This window comes from Lathyrus oleraceus, chromosome 4, assembly GCF_024323335.1.
Source record: "Lathyrus oleraceus cultivar Zhongwan6 chromosome 4, CAAS_Psat_ZW6_1.0, whole genome shotgun sequence".
Lineage (NCBI taxonomy): Eukaryota > Viridiplantae > Streptophyta > Magnoliopsida > Fabales > Fabaceae > Lathyrus > Lathyrus oleraceus.
In genome coordinates, this window is record NC_066582.1 from 471,714,212 (window position 1) to 471,735,382 (window position 21,171).

A 21,171-nucleotide genomic window follows, 5' to 3' on the forward strand; every position below is an offset into this window, starting at 1 on the left:
AGTAGGGATGACAATTGGATCCATTAAGAGAAAATTCATCCAATCCATCCATAAAAAAATCCATCCAATCCATCCACTACATAAAAAATTAAGTTAATGGATTGATCCAATCCATCCATTTATAAGCATGGATTGATCCAATCCATCCAACACATTTTAATGATCCAATGGATTTTTTTATCTAATTTTAAAAAAATATTTTTTTTCAAATATTAATTTCTTTTTATAAAAAATAAAAAATATTTTTTTTTTCAAAAAAAAATCATTTTTTTTTAAAATACAAAAAATCCATTTTTTTCAAAAATTTAAAAATAAAAAAAGTCTTATTTTTAAATTAGAAAACTGATATTATTTTTTTAGGAATATTAAAAAAATTATTTTTAAATTATTTTTTTTTACGAATATAAAAAAAAATTAAATTATTTTTTTAAAAATACAAAAAAATATTTTTTTTTGAAAAAAAAACTGATATTGTTTTATTAAAAAAAAGTAAAAAACTTTTTAAAAAAACATAAATTTGAAAGAAAAATTTTAAAGGAAAAAAAAATGGATGGATGGATATCCATCCACTAAAAATATGATAATGGATGGATTGGATGGATTTTTATTCTTAATGGATGGATTGGATGGATTTTTATTCTTAATGGATGCATTGGATTGGATATTTTTAAAAAACTTTTAGTGGATTGTTAATGGATATTGGATTGTTTTGATCCATCCATTAACGATTCAATTCATATCCATCCAATCCATCCATTTTACCGCCCCTAATTTTAAGGGTTAGTTTAGTTCAAAAGAGAAATGAGATAGCATTTTGACATGTATAGGTAGGTAAGTGAATGTGAAAGCAAATTAATAGACGAATTGATGGTTAGAGACATGTGCAATTTGGTCGGCCAAATTCAACCATTATGTCAATTTTCATCCTAATGGACAAAAAATATCAGATAATGGATTGCATAAGATATTTCTTCTAATCATATATGCAATCAATTTTAACTTGGAATAAACATGTTGATTATAATATATTAAATGAAGTAACATTTCAACCAATCAAACCGTGTTGACCAATATGTTATTGTTCTATATATGTGTTAGCTTTGACCTATTTGAGAATATAACATAGTTCTTTGAAGATGAAGAAGTTCTTCGCTACTACAAGCTCTACTTTCTTCCATGTTTTTCTTATTATAGCTCTTGTATCTCAAACTCAAACCCTTGGAACCAAAGCAGATTCTAGAAGCAAAAAGTTCATACCCTTATTTATTTTTGGTGATTCATTCTTAGATGCTGGCAATAACAATTACATAAACACAACAACCTATGACCAAGCAAATTTCTTGCCTTATGGAGAAACCTACTTCAAGTTCCCAACGGGTAGATTCTCTGATGGCCGTTTGATATCAGATTTTATTGGTAAGATTTTGCAGATAATATTTTGAATTATTGAATCCTATAACAAGATTCTCTAGTCATGTATTTTGTCATATTCTTTGTTTTGTAGCTGAATACGCAAATATTCCACTGGTTCCACCATTTCTGCAACCTGGCTTTAATCAATACTACAATGGAGTGAACTTTGCATCTGGTGGAGCAGGTGCACTTGTTGAGACTTTCCAAGGGTCGGTATGTGTATTTCTTTCACATTATGATTAATGCTTTGACACTTTCAATAGTAAGGTTTTTTGTGATTATGCATTTGAATAGTTACTAAGTATATAGTGATTAATTAGTGATTAACCAATTGATGCATATCAACAATCAATAATATATGGCTATGTGTAGTTAGGTAGCCACGATAGCTTGAGGAAGCATTAACTGATTAATTATTATCTTAATTGGGCAAACGGTGCTTAATTACTTTAGTAGATTAATGGGAAGCTTCTTTAATTATGTCCACGATAGTATCATTGCTAATAAGTATGATATTTAATACATATTAATACTCTTAAGAATCCATCACATTTAGACATTTACAGGCACAATCATTTCATCATCATTCACACAAAATACATATGATTAAGTCACATTTAATTATTTAATCACTACTAATAAAAAAAATGAACACTATGAGACATGAATACACAAGATATATTTTTATACTAAAAATAACATTATTGATTTATTCAAATTGATAGAATACATCGAATAATACAAATTCAAAATCATTATAAAATGAAAAGGATGAATCTGCGAACAAACTCATAATACACACGTTAATAGGATATAATGACAAAACGCCTACAAATGTGACAAAACTTACAAATATGACGAAATTGAAATGCCCAGAATATTCATGTCTTCGAGTCTGCGGCGTTGACGACGTCAAAGTCATTTATTGAATATGCATTGAATCGAAACTAATTTGTCAATCTGAACCGTACAAATGCCGCATCAAGACGGAAAAACAAAATAACACCGCAATAAGGCGACGGCCAACACAACGTCGCACTAAGATAATGGAATTACAAAGAAAAAACTAAAAATATATGTGAAATCACTTATTTGAATAAAAAGGAAAGGAAAAAGAATTTAGAGGGGTGATTTTGATCAAAAACCACCCCTCATTAGGGAATGAAGAAAAGGACAAAATTAGGATTGAAGAAAGAAAGGTGGCGGTTGCTTCCAAGACAGTGACAAATCACCAATACATAAGATATTTATACACACTTAAAATTTGTGTTTTCCTTCATACCTCACATAAGACTTGAACAACTCAGTATTATTTTACACACTCTTTCATAAGATACTTCTTCATACTTTGTACGAGGAGGAAACTTTAATTCCTCATAAACTCAATCAAATCGTCTCAAGATCCCTTAGGCAACACACCAAAGTAAAAAAGAGTTATGTGGTAGTTCCTTACAACTGGGGCGCTTTCTAAATTACTTGGTAGGTTTCCATTGATCATGCTCGATACAATTAAGTTCTCTCAGGTCATTTAGGCTCACCATGCCTTCGTATAAGGTGATAATACATTCATATTTTGATCTTAGATCATAACTCTCTCTCTCTCTCTCTCTCTCTCGGTTTCATCAAGAAAGATTTTCTTTTCATATTTCCACAAAACATATTTACACTTAAGCATAAAAATAATTAACCACAAAACACTTTTATTTATTCACATACACAAAACATATTTACACTTAAGCATAAAGATAATTAACCACAAAACACTTTTATTTATTCACATACACAAAACATATTTACACTTAAGCATAAAGATAATTAACCATAAAACACTTTTTATTTATTCACATAATCTCAACACATAGACACATAATTAAAGCATAATTATAACAATCACACAAACACAGTTCATCGAAACATTTAGTTCATCAAGAATTCACGATACACAATATTTTCATTCAAATTAAAATCATAGACACTTATACATCCGTCATTCATACGGGTTGACTTGTAAATCATAGAAACCGTAATAATGTTTCTATTTTTCATTTTATTCTTGATTTATCAAATATTCATATAATAAATACTCTCTAGGTTTAACAAGTAAACAACCTTGAAAAAGGTGGAAAATGAGGCCTCCCTTGTCTTCTTTGCATACAAATCACCTATGTTTTTTTTACTAAGTGAGCCAACCCTTTATTTTGTTGGAAAAAACCGGTATAGAGAAAATAAAAGACACAATCACAACACAGGGACATAACGTAAAAACTCAAAAATTGAAGAAAAAAACTACGAATATTGTCAAATGGCTGTCAAAGAAGAAGACTACGTGAAAATGTTTGCAACACATAATATACCCTCAACCACTCCCAGGCCCCCGGTACACTCACACCCTCCAAAGCAAAATTTAATTACATCTCACAACACTCTAACACTAGAGTATAAGAGAACAAGAAAAATTAAATACAAGTTTAAAGTGCTTTTGACTTGTGCATTTTGTAATGAAGAACTTGAGTCCTTTAGACAACTTTGAACTTCCTCTTCCTTTACAAAACTAAGTGATATGATACTTCTTCAACATGTATATTTTCAACCAACCCTAACAATTTCCAACTTGATTGAAAATAATACATCAGTTTTCATTGTCTTTCACCAACAATCATACTCCACCATAAAGAGTATAATCACTTGAAGTTACACGACTCCAAGAATTTTCACATTGTCTTCATCGACAATCATAGTTCAAAAAGAACCATCATACTCAATCATAAATAGTATAGTTGCTTGAAGCTACATCACTCCAAGAATTTTCGCATTCTCTTCACCGACAATCATAGTTCAAAAACTATCATACTCTACCATGAAGAATATATTTCAATTGAAGTTAAATCACTCCAAGAATTTTACATTATCATCACAAACAATCTTATTATATAATGAAGAACATATTTCACTTGAAGGAAAATCATTCCAAGAAATTCACATGTCTAAAATCAAGCTGAAAAAAATTATGGTGCAACTTCCATGTTGGTGCAAAGCTTTTCAACCACTAACATAATATCACAATACTCCTTGCTTCAATTTCAATAAATTCTCATGTACTAACCATTAACTAACACCTTGTGTAATCTTGATTGTAACACATATTTGAATTGAACTTTCCATAAATAAATAAAAATTATTCCATCAATTTTTTCTAGCCCAAACTTGACAACGAAACTTGTAATTGCAGCTCAACAACTCTTTGACAACACTACCCTTCTTTTCTGATGTGGAAAATCAGACAAATCTATAGCCATAAAGCATACTTAGAACACCTATCACCAGATCGAACCAAAAAAAATCTAATGCCAATTGTTTGAAAAAATCGGTATAGAAAAAATAAAAGACACAATCACAACACAAGGACATAACGTGAAAACTCAAATCGCAGAAAAAACCATGATTATTTTCAAATGGAAACCAGATAATAACAGTATGTAAATATTGTTACAACACATAAATAACCTCAACCACCCCTAGGCCCTTAATACTCTCATACTCTCAAAAGCAAAAATGTAACTACATCTCACAACACTCTAACACATGAGTATAAGAGAATAAGGAAAGTCAAATACATACATAAATTGCTTTTGACTTGTGCATTTTGTAATGAAGAACTTGAATTATTTATATAGACTTGAAATCCCTCTTCCGTTACAAAACTAAGTGATATGAGACTTCTTCCACATGTATATTTTCAATCAACCCTAATATATCTTACTTACGTATTAAAACCTCTTAATCCAAATATTATTATTCTTCAAGGCGACCTCGATGCTAAAAAATAGATCACATTCCTATGAAAAGGAGTAGCAATTAATTTAATGATAATAACATTATTAGGATTAACCTCGGAGAAAATTTAAACTAATCCTTACATGACAAAATGAGAACAACTGCATATAGTGACTTTAGGGGAAAATTTTATTTCTTTAACATATACTTGCGCAACTGATTGTGGAATCTTCAATAACAAAGTCAAGAGTTTAATGTAATGAGAATGCACACGAAGAATAATTTAGAATCACAAACATGGTAAATCTTAATAAGATGCACAATTAGAGTGAAGTAAGGGTTCCCATGGTGAATCTTAACCTTCAAATGTATCTCCATTAATAAGTGTTAGCAAAGTATAGACTGTAACACCCTTCTAAAATACCCCAATAATTAATTAATTCAACAAAATATAAATCAGAGTAGATATGCAATTTAAGGGTGTCACACTTGACACTTCACACCATTCACCATAATAACTTGTCATGCTCATTTATTTATCAAAATAAAACATTGCACAATTCGCAGCGGATAGAGATCTAATCAATCATGCAAACCATGTAATCACATTACATGTAAAACTGTTCAACAACCAAAAGGAAGACAAGGTAAAACATCCCGTCCCGATGTTACATCTACCAGAGCATGACCCACTAAGGAACTACACTAGACTCCAAGCACTAGCTTCTACTCAATCACTGCTCGTTACCTGAAACATAGTTGTAAGGGTGAGTTCCTCAATCGATATAATAAGCATTATAAAATATCATGTAATGCTAAGTCAATTAACACATTTCATCACCCTAATCATATCACACATTCAGCAACGGCAACATCAACTCATAATCATACTCAACACAACCCAACACAAAACACACGTGTAATATTGGAATACATCCATTCATATTATACGTCATACATACATTATGCAATGAGACTCCATGCATGCGGTACCGACTATTCGTGAACACATAGTTCAACCTCACCGATCAAACCCAGATACGGCTACCAAGCTCACTAGTCCCACTCATTTGAGACCTAGTGACTCACTCACTAATTCCTCACCATGGGAATTAGCTACCACCCCAAGGGCTATGCTATGCACGCTAAATCACCTAGCATGCAAACATCAACAACAATCCACAATAACTCACTCACTAATTCCTCACCATGGGAATTAGCTACCACCATAAAGGCCATACTATGCACGCTAAATCACCTAGCATGCAACCATCAACAACAATCCACAATGGACATATGCTCACACTCTAAGCCATAAACAGTTCATCCACAATTGCATACATAATAGATATATTCACAGCATTATGCATACCATCATACATTATCAGCATATGTATCACAGAATCATATCATGTCATGCCAAATAATAAATTACAGTATTAGCACACTCTACTAATACCCCTACTGCTCAAAACAACGGGAAATGATCCCTACTATATCATACACCAATATAGGCCAAACGTCAAATATGTACACAATATTTGAATATCAATTTTCCACTTTCCAAACAGTGTTAACCGGTTAACGCTCTGGGTTAACCGGTTAACACAACACAGAACACGCTTCCTGGCAATTTTTAACAGTGTTAACCGGTTAACACCCTGGGTTAACCGGTTAACGCAGAACAGAAATTAATTTTTCTAAATCATAACAGTGTTAACCGGTTAACACCCTGGGTTAACCGGTTAACGCAGAACAGAAAGCTGTTCCTGCGCTAACACAAAAACAGAATGCAGATTTCCCGCATTTCTCGCCGTCGGAGGACTTCCGGACCTCCGATTTCAATTCCGTAAAAAGCTACACGTCCAGAAATTTACGACTCACCCACATATAGATTCAATTACAGTTTTAACATAACTTATTCATCACCATTTACAGCATTCCTCATCCCAATTAGGGTCAATTCAATGGCTTATTACTACCCATTACATGTTAACCCATAATACCCATTAAACGACGATAAACCCCCCTTACCTGAGTTAATCCGGCAAATCCTTTAACTTCAAGCTTTTCCCTTCTTCAACCCTTGTTCTCTTGCTCTTCCTCTTTGCCCTTTTCTCACTTTCTGTCGCTTCTCTGGTTTTCACGTGAAAAACCCTTTTTACCAAATGGAACTCTTTATATATATTCCAACTTTATTATTCCAATAATAATAATCCAATAATATTCCAATTATTTAATTAAATTAATAAATATACTATTAACTTAAATTAAATAATTATCATATTTTATCGGGGTGTTACAACTCTCCCCCACTAAAAGAGTTTTCGTCCTCGAAAACATACCTCAAGCGAATAACTCTGGATAAGACTCCTTCATCTGACTCTCAAGTTCCCAAGTCACATTGCCACCTGCTGGTCCTCCCCAAGCTACCTTTACCAAAGCAATCTCTTTACCCCGCAACTGCTTCAACTCTCGATCCTCGATCCTCATAGGTGATGTTTCAACAGTCAGGTTATCTCTCACTTGTACATCATCTACTTGGACCACATGCGATGGATCAGGAATGTACCTCCTCAACTGAGACACATGAAAAACCTCATGCAAATTCGCAAGTGACGGCGGTAAAGCGATACGATAGGCTACCTCCCATATCCTCTCCAAAATCTGATAAGGACCAATAAATCGAGGTGTCAGCTTCTTCGACTTCAAAGCTCGACCAACCCCAGTTATCGGAGTAACACGAAGAAACACATGATCTCCCTCTTGGAACTCAAGTGACTTCCTCCTCTTGTCGTGATAACTCTTCTGACGACTTTGAGCAATCCTCATCTTCTCCTGAATCATCTTAATCTTTTCCGTAGTTTGTTGAACAATTTCCGGTCCAACCACAACACTCTCACCGGACTCATACCAACATAAAGGTGTCCGACATCTCCTACCATACAAAGCTTCAAACGGTGCCATACCAATGCTCGAATGAAAACTATTGTTGTAGGTAAACTCAATCAAAGGTAAATAACAATCCCAAGCACCTCCCTTTTCCAAAACACAAGCCCTCAAAAGATCCTCCAGTGACTGAATCGTCCTCTCTGTCTGACCATCAGTCTGCGGATGATATGCAGAACTCAATCTCAGCTTAGTTCCCAAAGCCCTCTGCAAACCTTCCCAGAACTTCGATGTAAATCTAGGATCTCTGTCCGAAACAATACTCGACGGAATACCATGCAAACTTACAATTTTCTCAATATACAACTCAGCTAATCTCTCTAACGGATAATCCATTCTGATCGGAATGAAATGAGCCGATTTTGTCAATCTGTCAACAATCACCCAAATAGCTTCAAAATTCTTAATTGTCCTCGGTAAACCAGAAACAAAATCCATACTGATACTATCCCACTTCCACTCTGGAATAGCCAACGGTTGCATTAGCCCAGACGGCTTCTGATGCTCAATCTTTGACTTCTGACAAGTCAAACAAGAATAAACAAAACTCGCAATTTCTCTTTTCATTCCCGGCCACCAAAATAACTTTTTCAAATCATGATACATCTTCGTAGCCCCAGGATGAATACTCAGGCCACTACGATGTCCTTCCTCAAGAATACTCTTCTTAAGTTCGGTAACATCCGGAATACACACCCGATTACCGAATTTCAAAACACCATTCTCATCAACTCTGAATTCACCACCTTGACCTTGATTCACTAGAGTCAACTTATCAACCAAAAGCACATCGGATTTCTGACCCTCTCTAATCTCATCCAGAATACCACTCGTTAACTTCAACATTCCCAATTTAACACTATTGTGAGTACTCTCACACACCAAACTCAAGTCTCTAAACTGCTCAATTAAATCCCATTCCTTAACCATTAACATAGACATATGCAATGATTTCCGACTCAATGCATCAGCCACTACGTTTGCTTTACCCGGATGGTAATTCAAACCAAAGTCATAATCCTTCAGAAACTCTAACCATCTCCTCTGTCTCATATTCAGCTCTTTCTGATCAAACAAATACTTTAAACTTTTATGGTCACTAAAAACCTCAAATCTTGACCCGTACAAGTAATGCCTCCATAACTTCAGAACAAATACCACAGCTGCCAACTCTAAATCGTGTGTCGGATAGTTCCTCTCATGAACCTTCAGTTGCCTCGAAGCATAAGCTACAACCTGCTTATTCTGCATCAAAACACCACCCAAACCCAACAATGAAGCATCACAGTAAACCTCAAATGGTTCCGATGGACTTGGTAATATCAGAATAGGAGCAGTAGTTAACCTTCTCTTTAACTCTTGGAAACCTTCTTCACATTTTGAGTCCCAAACAAACGCTTGCCCCTTTCTAGTCAACATCGTTAACGGTAACGCCAACTTAGAAAATCCCTCAATGAATTTCCTATAATAACCTGCAAGTCCAAGAAAACTCCTTATCTCAGAAACCGACTTCGGAGCTTCCCACTTAGATACCGCTTCTATCTTAGAAGGATCAACAGCAACACCACCTCTTGAAATCACATGACCAAGAAAACTAACCTCTTCTAACCAAAATTCACACTTGGACAGTTTAGCAAATAACTTCTTTTCTCGTAGAACTCCTAAAACCACTCTCAAATGTTCAGCATGCTCTTCTTCAGATTTCGAATACACCAAAATATCGTCAATAAACACCACAACAAACTTGTCTAGGTACGGATGGAAAATCCTATTCATATACTCCATAAATACCCCAGGCGCATTAGTCACACCAAAAGGCATTACAGAATACTCATAATGTCCATACCTTGTTCTGAAAGCAGTCTTCTGAATATCCTCAGTTTTCACACGTATCTGATGATACCCCGATCTCAAATCTATTTTGCTGAACACACTCGCACCAACCAACTGATCCATCAAATCATCAATCCTCGGCAAAGGATACCGATTCTTGATCGTCACTTTATTCAGTTGCATGTAGTCCACACACAACCTCATAGTACCTTCTTTCTTCTTAACCAATAACACTGGTGCGCCCCACGGCGACACACTCGGACGAATAAATTTCTTATCCAACAAATCTTCCAGCTGACTCTTCAATTCAGTTAACTCAACAGCAGACATACGGTACGGAGCCATCGATATCAGCCTAGTACCAGGTACCAAATCAATCGAGAACTCAACTTCACGCTCTGGCGGTAATTCATTCACTTCTTCAAGAAACACATCAGGAAAATCACACACCACAGCTAGGTCGCAAATCACCAGTTTATCTTTAGCCTCCAAAGTCGCTAACAGCATAAACAACTCTGCCCCATCTGCTACTGCCTCATTCACCTGCCTTGCTGATAGAAACAAACTCTTTCCTTCCTCAATCTCAAGAAAGATCACAGTCTTATCAAAACAGTTGATATAAACTCGGTTAAACACCAACCAGTTCATACCCAAGATAACATCAATCTGCACTAGTGGAAGACACACGAGGTCCATCCCAAAGTCTCTACCAAAAATACTCAAAGGGCAATTTAAACAAACTGAAGTAGTAGTCACTGAACCCTTCGCAGGAGTATCAATCACCATACTCCCATGCATCTCAGATATCTCTAATTTAAGTTTCACAGCACAATCCAAAGATATAAAGGAATGAGTCGCACCTGTGTCAATAATAGCTACAAGAGGAAAGCCATTAATATAACACGTACCTCGGATCAAACGATCATCTGCAGAAGTCTCAGAACCCGATAAAGCAAAGACCTTGCCTCCCGACTGGTTCTCTTTCTTCGGCTTAGGACACTGTGGAATGATATGACCCACCTCTCCACAGTTGAAACAAGTCATAGTCTTCAACCGGCACTCTGCAGCCAAGTGACCACCTTTTCCACACTTGAAACACTTCTTCTCAGTACTGGTATACTCATGGATACGATGTCCAGCCTGACCACATCTGTAACACTTAGCAGGGGCACTGGAGTCTCCCCCACTAGGTCTCCTCATCCCACTCTGTCTCTGGAAACCTTTGCCAGCTGCATACGGTTTCCCACGATCATTCTGATTCTTGCCTTTCCTATCAACCCTCTGCTGATAGCTCTCCGCTCTGGCCTTGGTATCCTGTTCAAAAATCCTGCAACAGTCAACCAAGTCAGAAAACACTCTAATCCGCTGATACCCAATAGCCTGCTTGATCTCGGGACGTAACCCGTTCTCAAACTTCACACATTTTGAAAATTCCCCAGTAGCCTCATCATAGGGAGTGTAATACTTCGACAGCTCTGTGAACTTAGCAGCATACTCGGTAACAGACCGGTTGCCCTGCTTCAATTCTAAGAACTCTATCTCTTTCTTTCCTCTGACATCCTCTGGAAAGTACTTCCTCAGGAATCTCTCTCTGAACACCGCCCAAGTGATCTCAGCACTCCCAGCAGCTTCCAACTCAGTGCGGGCAGCAACCCACCAATCATCTGCTTCCTCTGACAGCATATGCGTACCGAACCTGACCTTCTGGTTATCGGCACACTCAGTCACTCGGAAGATCCTCTCGATCTCCTTCAACCACTTCTGAGCACCATGAGTATAAGAGAATAAGAGAATAAGGAAAGTCAAATACATACATAAATTGCTTTTGACTTGTGCATTTTGTAATGAAGAACTTGAATTATTTATATAGACTTGAAATCCCTCTTCCGTTACAAAACTAAGTGATATGAGACTTCTTCCACATGTATATTTTCAATCAACCCTAATATATCTTACTTACGTATTAAAACCTCTTAATCCAAATATTATTATTCTTCAAGGCGACCTCGATGCTAAAAAATAGATCACATTCCTATGAAAAGGAGTAGCAATTAATTTAATGATAATAACATTATTAGGATTAACCTCGGAGAAAATTTAAACTAATCCTTACATGACAAAATGAGAACAACTGCATATAGTGACTTTAGGGGAAAATTTTATTTCTTTAACATATACTTGCGCAACTGATTGTGGAATCTTCAATAACAAAGTCAAGAGTTTAATGTAATGAGAATGCACACGAAGAATAATTTAGAATCACAAACATGGTAAATCTTAATAAGATGCACAATTAGAGTGAAGTAAGGGTTCCCATGGTGAATCTTAACCTTCAAATGTATCTCCATTAATAAGTGTTAGCAAAGTATAGACTGTAACACCCTTCTAAAATACCCCAATAATTAATTAATTCAACAAAATATAAATCAGAGTAGATATGCAATTTAAGGGTGTCACACTTGACACTTCACACCATTCACCATAATAACTTGTCATGCTCATTTATTTATCAAAATAAAACATTGCACAATTCGCAGCGGATAGAGATCTAATCAATCATGCAAACCATGTAATCACATTACATGTAAAACTGTTCAACAACCAAAAGGAAGACAAGGTAAAACATCCCGTCCCGATGTTACATCTACCAGAGCATGACCCACTAAGGAACTACACTAGACTCCAAGCACTAGCTTCTACTCAATCACTGCTCGTTACCTGAAACATAGTTGTAAGGGTGAGTTCCTCAATCGATATAATAAGCATTATAAAATATCATGTAATGCTAAGTAAATTAACACATTTCATCACCCTAATCATATCACACATTCAGCAACGGCAACATCAACTCATAATCATACTCAACACAACCCAACACAAAACACACGTGTAATATTGGAATACATCCATTCATATTATACGTCATACATACATTATGCAATGAGACTTCATGCATGCGGTACCGACTATTCGTGAACACATAGTTCAACCTCACCGATCAAACCCAGATACGGCTACCAAGCTCACTAGTCCCACTCATTTGAGACCTAGTGACTCACTCACTAATTCCTCACCATGGGAATTAGCTACCACCCCAAGGGCTATGCTATGCACGCTAAATCACCTAGCATGCAAACATCAACAACAATCCACAATAACTCACTCACTAATTCCTCACCATGGGAATTAGCTACCACCATAAAGGCCATACTATGCACGCTAAATCACCTAGCATGCAACCATCAACAACAATCCACAATGGACATATGCTCACACTCTAAGCCATAAACAGTCCATCCACAATTGCATACATAATAGATATATTCACAGCATTATGCATACCATCATACATTATCAGCATATGTATCACAGAATCATATCATGTCATGCCAAATAATAAATTACAGTATTAGCACACTCTACTAATACCCCTACTGCTCAAAACAACGGGAAATGATCCCTACTATATCATACACCAATATAGGCCAAACGTCAAATATGTACACAATATTTGAATATCAATTTTCCACTTTCCAAACAGTGTTAACCGGTTAACGCTCTGGGTTAACCGGTTAACACAACACAGAACACGCTTCCTGGCAATTTTTAACAGTGTTAACCGGTTAACACCCTGGGTTAACCGGTTAACGCAGAACAGAAATTAATTTTTCTAAATCATAACAGTGTTAACCGGTTAACACCCTGGGTTAACCGGTTAACGCAGAACAGAAAGTTGTTCCTGCGCTAACACAAAAACAGAATGCAGATTTCCCGCATTTCTCGCCGTCGGAGGACTTCCGGACCTCCGATTTCAATTCCGTAAAAAGCTACACGTCCAGAAATTTACGACTCACCCACATATAGATTCAATTACAGTTTTAACATAACTTATTCATCACCATTTACAGCATTCCTCATCCCAATTAGGGTCAATTCAATGGCTTATTACTATCCATTACATGTTAACCCATAATACCCATTAAACGACGATAAACCCCCCTTACCTGAGTTAATCCGGCAAATCCTTTAACTTCAAGCTTTTCCCTTCTTCAACCCTTGTTCTCTTGCTCTTCCTCTTTGCCCTTTTCTCACTTTCTGTCGCTTCTCTGGTTTTCACGTGAAAAACCCTTTTTACCAAATGGAACTCTTTATATATATTCCAACTTTATTATTCCAATAATAATAATCCAATAATATTCCAATTATTTAATTAAATTAATAAATATACTATTAACTTAAATTAAATAATTATCATATTTTATCGGGGTGTTACATAGACGATGTCATAACATGATCAGTTATAAATATAATTTGTTTAAGTTAAAGATGATTTCATAACAAGATATGATTTTCCTTCCAACTAATAATCGTTCCAACCAATGCAAACTTAAATGAGATGTCGAATTCCTAGTGTCCATATTTCCTTCATAATATGCATCTATAAGCCAAAGGGTCTTCCTCTCAATCATATTTGTGTAGTTAAACTTTCTTTTAGTGACCCACTCAATAATCTTTAAACTCACTTCTAAACTTCCAATGCATATGAGCCAGCATTTTCATAAATTGTCTCACTATGATAATTGCGTATGCTAAGTCTAATCTGCTACAAATTGTGTCATGCATTATGTTTCCTACCCCATTAGTACATGGAGTAATTCCCATATTCCTCGTCTCTTCTAAATATTATGAGACTGCCAGAAAAAACTCCATGTGATAATCCAAATGAGAGATAACTAGTTTAGCTTCATACCCCCTAAATTTCTCCACCATCTTTTTTATGTAACCAAAGTAATATAGAACACTTCACCCTTATTATATTTCCTCGTGATATCCATTCCAAGTCTCCTCTTCGTATCCCCGAGATCATTCATCACAAATTCAACAATTAACTTCTCATTGATCTTATCAATCTCCTTTTTTTCTAGAATTATCCATTAATATATAATACAAATATAAAACTATATAAAGACTAACTTTGTCATCCCTCTTCAATATGTAAACATAACCATCATACCCATTTCTCATAAAATTTGTCTTCATAAAAAACACATTAAACCGACAATACAATTGCTTTGGGCTCTATTTAAACCATATAAATATTTCTTCAAAAGAAACACCTTTGACCTGTCTCTATAAAAGCCTTTGATTGTTGCATGTAAATTGTATCTTCTAGTTCCTTTATAATCATATGATGTTTCACATCCATTTGTCCTAATCAAGATTTTACTAATTAAAAATCGACTAAATACTCTTATGGACCAATGTTTTACTATTAGGGAGAAATATTGTTGGATTCAGTTCCTTTAACTTAGGTAAAACCCTTAACCGGAAGTCTTTGTTTACACATTGTCTTTCCAATTCCTAAAACACCTTCCATATTTTTAAATATGGACTTGTATCCAAATTCCCTTTATTACTTTGGTAAATCTATAAATTGTCACGTAAATTTCTTCTCTAATGAACTCATTTTCTTATTCACAACCTTTATCTAGTTCTCACTCTATTTTATATCAATGTTTTGCTCAATGTCTTTCGTTTAGGGTGTTAAATCTCTTTAGCCACATTTATATCATAACAAATTAGACATGTATAGTTATACCTCTATGTTTCTATAATTTGTATTCTTTTTCTATTTCTTTGAGATGATAATCAAGATCCATTGTCATATGTATTCCTCTTGAACTTTATGGTGGATGATTATTCTCCTCTTCATCCATTGTTCCACTAATAGAAAGATTCAAATTAAATTCAGTTCTTTCCACCCCTATTTCTAAGTCTATATTCTCTAGGTTTTTCCCCTTCATACTCATGTAGGGCTCACCAAAAGTAACTTCAATGACTATTATAAATATTGATATTCCATTTTTCGTCTTTAACAATATGTATGGTAGCCTTTCATACCTTTCATGTATCCAATGATTCAATAATCCAAATCCCTTTCTTAAATCTTATCTTGGTTGATATGCACAAACACATATGCTTCAAAAACCTTAAATTTGGGTAGTTTTCTAATTTTCCATTCCAAAACTCCATAGATGTTATGAAATATATTCTTATAAATAGAAAATGCTTAAATACACTTTTGATCCTCATAGTTTGGACGTTTTAAATAATTGAGTCCCCTATTACAAAATCAATGACTTTGATCCCTTAATTTTGATGGTCTTTGGATTTTTGTGGTCCCCTTCCACTTTTGCATACATGACATTGATAATTAGGATAAAAAATATTATTTTTAATTATCTAGCATTGATTACTAGGATATTTTAACATTTAATATTATTTTAACTAATTTAATATTTTTAATATTTTTTTAAAGAATTAATAATTTAAATTATTATTTAATTAATTAAAATTTTGAAAAAGCATTCAGGACCTAAAGCCCATTTTATTGCAAATATATTTAGTTTTAAAGGTCTAATTCTATCCCAACCCACTTATACAATATCTTTTTATTGTTTAAACTTTATGAACTCTTCTATAATTCTAAGAAAAAACAATGTTTGCATACTCAGTTTCCCTCCAAAAACTCTCATATAACCAATTTTCCCACATCATATATCTAAAACATTGAAACATATTATTGTTTACGTCTTCCACTAGACCATATTATGGGGGTGTTCTTGTCATGGTCTTATTCCATATAATACCTTATTTTCTTTAAAAAAAAACATTAAACTATTGTAAAACAAATCTTAGGCCATTTTCCAGTCCTTAAAACTTTCTGTTTAGTTCTTACTTTATTTCATACAAGAGAATAACATTCTTTGAATTTTGCAAATGTATCACTTTTTTTCTCAAAAAATATGAACTCATACACTTTTAAAAAAATAATCAATCACAATGAGAAAATACAAACCACTTACATGAGTAGTCACTAATGATGGATACGAAAGATCGGAGTGGACATACCAAAAAGGGTTTTCTAAAATGTTGCATTTCAGTCCCATACTTAACTCTATGTTGTTTTCCTGGTATAAAAAAACCATACAATTCTAGTTTATCCATTTTATAACTACCTAGTAACCATTGTTTAGCTTATTCAAAAAAATCACATTCACTAACAATCCTCAATCTTAATGCAATAGTTTGGTTATACCATCCGAATTTTGAATAGCCAAATATACATGAGAAATAGTAGTTGAACCAGTTAATATGTACTAACTATGCATTTTTGGTATATTTAGCTATTATCAATGCACCATCCAAAAATGTTACCATGTCGTGTCATACTCAATTATAGTAAAAGAAAATCTAACACCTAAAACATGTTTATTGCCAATAAATTTCTCTTAAGACCGAGTACATACCTCATGTCTTATAAAACAAATATACGGTTGTCAAACATCATAAGGAGAGTTGAACTCATACATTGAACCTTACTTGTTGTTTCCAAGTTCAACAACTCTGCCTTATTTAAACTCCAAAGTCTAAAAATTACTCTTTCTTTAGACATATGTGATAAAAACATTAAGACTCTTTGACTTAGTCCTTTTTTTCTTTCAAACTTCTTACCACTAGCTCCTCCGAGTTCTCATAAAAATCCTTTGAAGATGAAAAAAAATTATCCTGATCCCATTTCTTTGGATCATTCTTGTTAAATTTATAAATCTTGTAACAATTGGAATATTTATACTTCAATTAATCGGTTGCATTTGATTTAGATTTTTATCGAGATTTCTCTTGTCAGTTCATTTACTCTCACTTCTTCTCCTTAAGACACTAAAATCTTTTCAATTATCCTTAACCTTATACCTTTAAATCTAGTCATCTCCTTTGTTCTAACAGACGATTGGACCTCCTTCAAAGTAATTGCAAATTTCTTTCTATAAAAAATTGGATCCTTAAAATACTTAAAACATATAGGAAACAAACTCAATAAGAATAAAATTTGTCCTAATTGTCTAGTTTCACTTTAATATTTTGTAAATCAACAATAATCTTAATTAATAATGTAAATTGTTTTCCAATAAATTTTGGCTCCACCATTAGAAATGAATATATGTATTGGTTCCGACAATGACTTGGTCATGAAAAATATTTCTTGTCAAAATCTTCATTTTGATATTTCTCATTACGATTTATATCTCAGAAATTTATCCCTACGACACACGATAATGATACTTCATGTATTACGTATCATCTATGTTTTCTCTCTATTGAATTAGAGTGATCGATATTTTCTACTTACCTTTCAAAGTATTCACACATTTTTGTTGAATCAATATTTCTTTCATCTTTGCTTTCTCTAGACCAAAATAGTTGTTTACAAAAGAAAGAAAATTCAATATCCCATTTAGTTTGCCTGGTGCACACTTGAAAGATTAGTTTCATTCACATAGACACGGTCCCTTGTTAAGTATATTCTTCTAATCAAATATTCAACAAGAAAAATGGAAAAACAATTATGACAACCAAATTAAATAATCTATGAGATAAAGTTTCAATGATGAACGATTCTTGAACCTATGTGCAACGAAAATTATAAACAATCAAACCAAAGACAAAAACAAAAAGAGAATACATCACTAATATTATTATTTATTGACGCAGTTCGTCTTTAAAAGATATTCAACATTTTAATAAACAAAATTTCTTTCATCTTTACTCATAACCAATAAACAAAATCGAATTATTAAATTACATTTTAATGAATTATGTGTTTTTTTATTGAAATGAATTTGTACATGTCAAATTTTTAGGTGATACCTTTAAAAACACAAGCAAGAAACTTCAAGAAAGTAACAACTTGGTTGAGGCACAAGTTAGGCCATTCTAATTCCAAAACATTATTATCAAATGGTGTCTACATGTTTAGCATTGGAGCTAATGATTATCTCAGCCCATTCTTGACAAATTCAGATGTTCTAAAGTATTATTCTCATTCACAATATGTTGGCATGGTAGTAGGTAACTTCACTTCCACTATCAAGGTATAGTATATTGTTATACAATTAATTTGAATATTCTTATGATTTTTGTCAAGTTACATGCATGATTTTTATTTATAATGGTTTTAATTTATAGGAAATATATAAAAGAGGTGCTAGAAAATTTGCAATCTTGAACTTGCCACCATTAGGTTGTCTTCCAGGGACTAGAATAATTGAATCACAAGACAAAGCTAGTTGCTTAGATGAACTTTCATTACTTGCAAGTATACATAATCAAGCTCTCTATGTGGTTCTCTTAAAATTAGAGAAGCAATTAAAGGGATTCAAATTTTCTCTCTATGACTTTAACTCTGATGTCACTCAAATGATCAATCATCCCTTAAAATATGGTACACTCTCTCTCTTATTTTAAATTTTTAGCTAGTCCAGTTAACTTAATTTAATATTTTGATTTAATTCATTAATTAAAAAACGTTATAAATTAGTCTCTTAACTTCGCTTATATTATCCTATTTGCTCTATTCTGTTAACTTCTAGAAGAAAAAAAACATTAAGTTCTGCTGCTGTGGTGTGACAACAAGTTCATTCGTATAAATATGGATCAACATATGTAGTTAAAAACTGATATACTGTTTAAATTATAGGCTTTCCCGAAAACAAAATCATTGTACTTTAAACAGTGTATCAATTTTTAATTACATATGATGACTCAGATTTGTATTAATGGTCTTGCGTAACGCCACTTCACCAGAAATTAACAGAAAAGGTCAAATATAAGTTAAAGAACTAACTTGTAATATTTTTTAATTAAAAGACTAAAATGGAACATTAAATTAATTAAATTAAGTTAACGGACTTTGTGACTAATTATACCTAAATTTTTCTATAAGATAATATTATTGGTTTCGATATTACTTTGGTTTGATGAACATTGAACTAGACTCTTCTTTCAACTTAGTGCTCCTACATCTTAAATGTGAATTTGAAAATAAATGTATGAAAAATTGTGGCTATTGATTTGATGTAGGTTTGAAGGAGGGAAAATCAGCATGTTGTGGGAGTGGACAATATAGAGGAGAATACACTTGTGGTGGAAAAAGAGGAGAGAAACACTTTGAATTATGTGTGGAACCAAATGAAAATTTATTTTGGGATTCTTACCATCTTACAGAAAGTGCTTACAAACAATTGGCAGCTAGAATGTGGGATCATACTGAAAGTTCTCACACTATTGGACCTTACACAATTAAAGATTTCTTCCAAGACATGTGAATTTCTTCATGATTCTTAATCATCCATTTTCGGCCACATTATTAAATCAATTGTAAAACATTCAAGTAAATTAAGAATAATGTTTTTAGTAATTTTTAACTATACAGTGGCAATTGAGCTTTGAACATTACTCTTTAAATGATAGGATTTGAAAATGCTGATATACACTTGTGTTGGATCAATTAACTTGGAATAATTATTGATTGATCACTCTCACTTGATGAATCTTTAATTGAAGATGTTAGAACAAGAACATAAAATAGAGTGTGAAAAAAGAGAAAGGAATTATGAAAAGTATTTATTAATGGTGAATTAATATGAAAAATAATTCTAGCTTCTTGATTAAGGTTCAACTCACACGATGGACACACCACAACATAACCACTAGTTAATTAACCACACACAATTACTAAATGGCATGTAATTTGCATAACAAAAAATCCAAAAGTTAGATAATTTGCTAACTTTTTTTTTTTAAACACACCACCTTAATTCATGTCAAGTCTATGTGTTAACTCTCATTAATCTATTAAACTTCTTGAACACTTCATTAGTTACTCTTTTTGTCAACAAGTCACCCGTTTGATCTCTATTTTTACGATGCTCCAATTTTATACTCTCCTTCTTGTTTTCTCTCTTAATTAGTGAAACTTCATTTTTATAGGTCTATTTCTCTCGTATACAATAGGAATTTTATCTACGCTAACAAAAAAAATGTTATCAATCCTAAATGTAATAGTACCACATCTTTCAAAAATCAAACGTCACCATCATTTATCTAGAAAAACTAAGTTAACTACGCGGAGATCGGAAACTCCAAATACATCACTCTTTTGGGTTTACAAACATCTATAATCTAACTCAAGTGATCTTATCTTTACTAAAAACTCCACCCGCACAAGAACCTTCTTTGAAGTTTAACAATTCTCTTCCACACCTTAATAGACATTTTGAGGAAATACATGAAGATACCATGAACTCCATTCAAAATCGAATTGAGAAGAGTCATTATATCTCTTAGACTAACATACATATG

The 21,171-nt window shown here is 33.5% G+C and overlaps 1 protein-coding gene across 1 annotated transcript; it reads left to right on the forward strand.

Moving 5' to 3' along the window:
• Positions 1 to 1,033: 1,033 nt before the first annotated feature.
• Positions 1,034 to 20,234, forward strand: LOC127076216 (GDSL esterase/lipase 5). The gene is made up of 5 exons (XM_051017802.1): positions 1,034 to 1,416; positions 1,505 to 1,626; positions 18,672 to 18,902; positions 18,997 to 19,252; positions 19,891 to 20,234. Exons 1-5 carry the CDS (start codon positions 1,137 to 1,139, stop codon positions 20,133 to 20,135), a joined length of 1,134 nt encoding a protein of 377 aa, XP_050873759.1. The 5' UTR covers positions 1,034 to 1,136; the 3' UTR covers positions 20,136 to 20,234.
• The last annotated feature ends 937 nt before the right edge of the window (positions 20,235 to 21,171 follow it).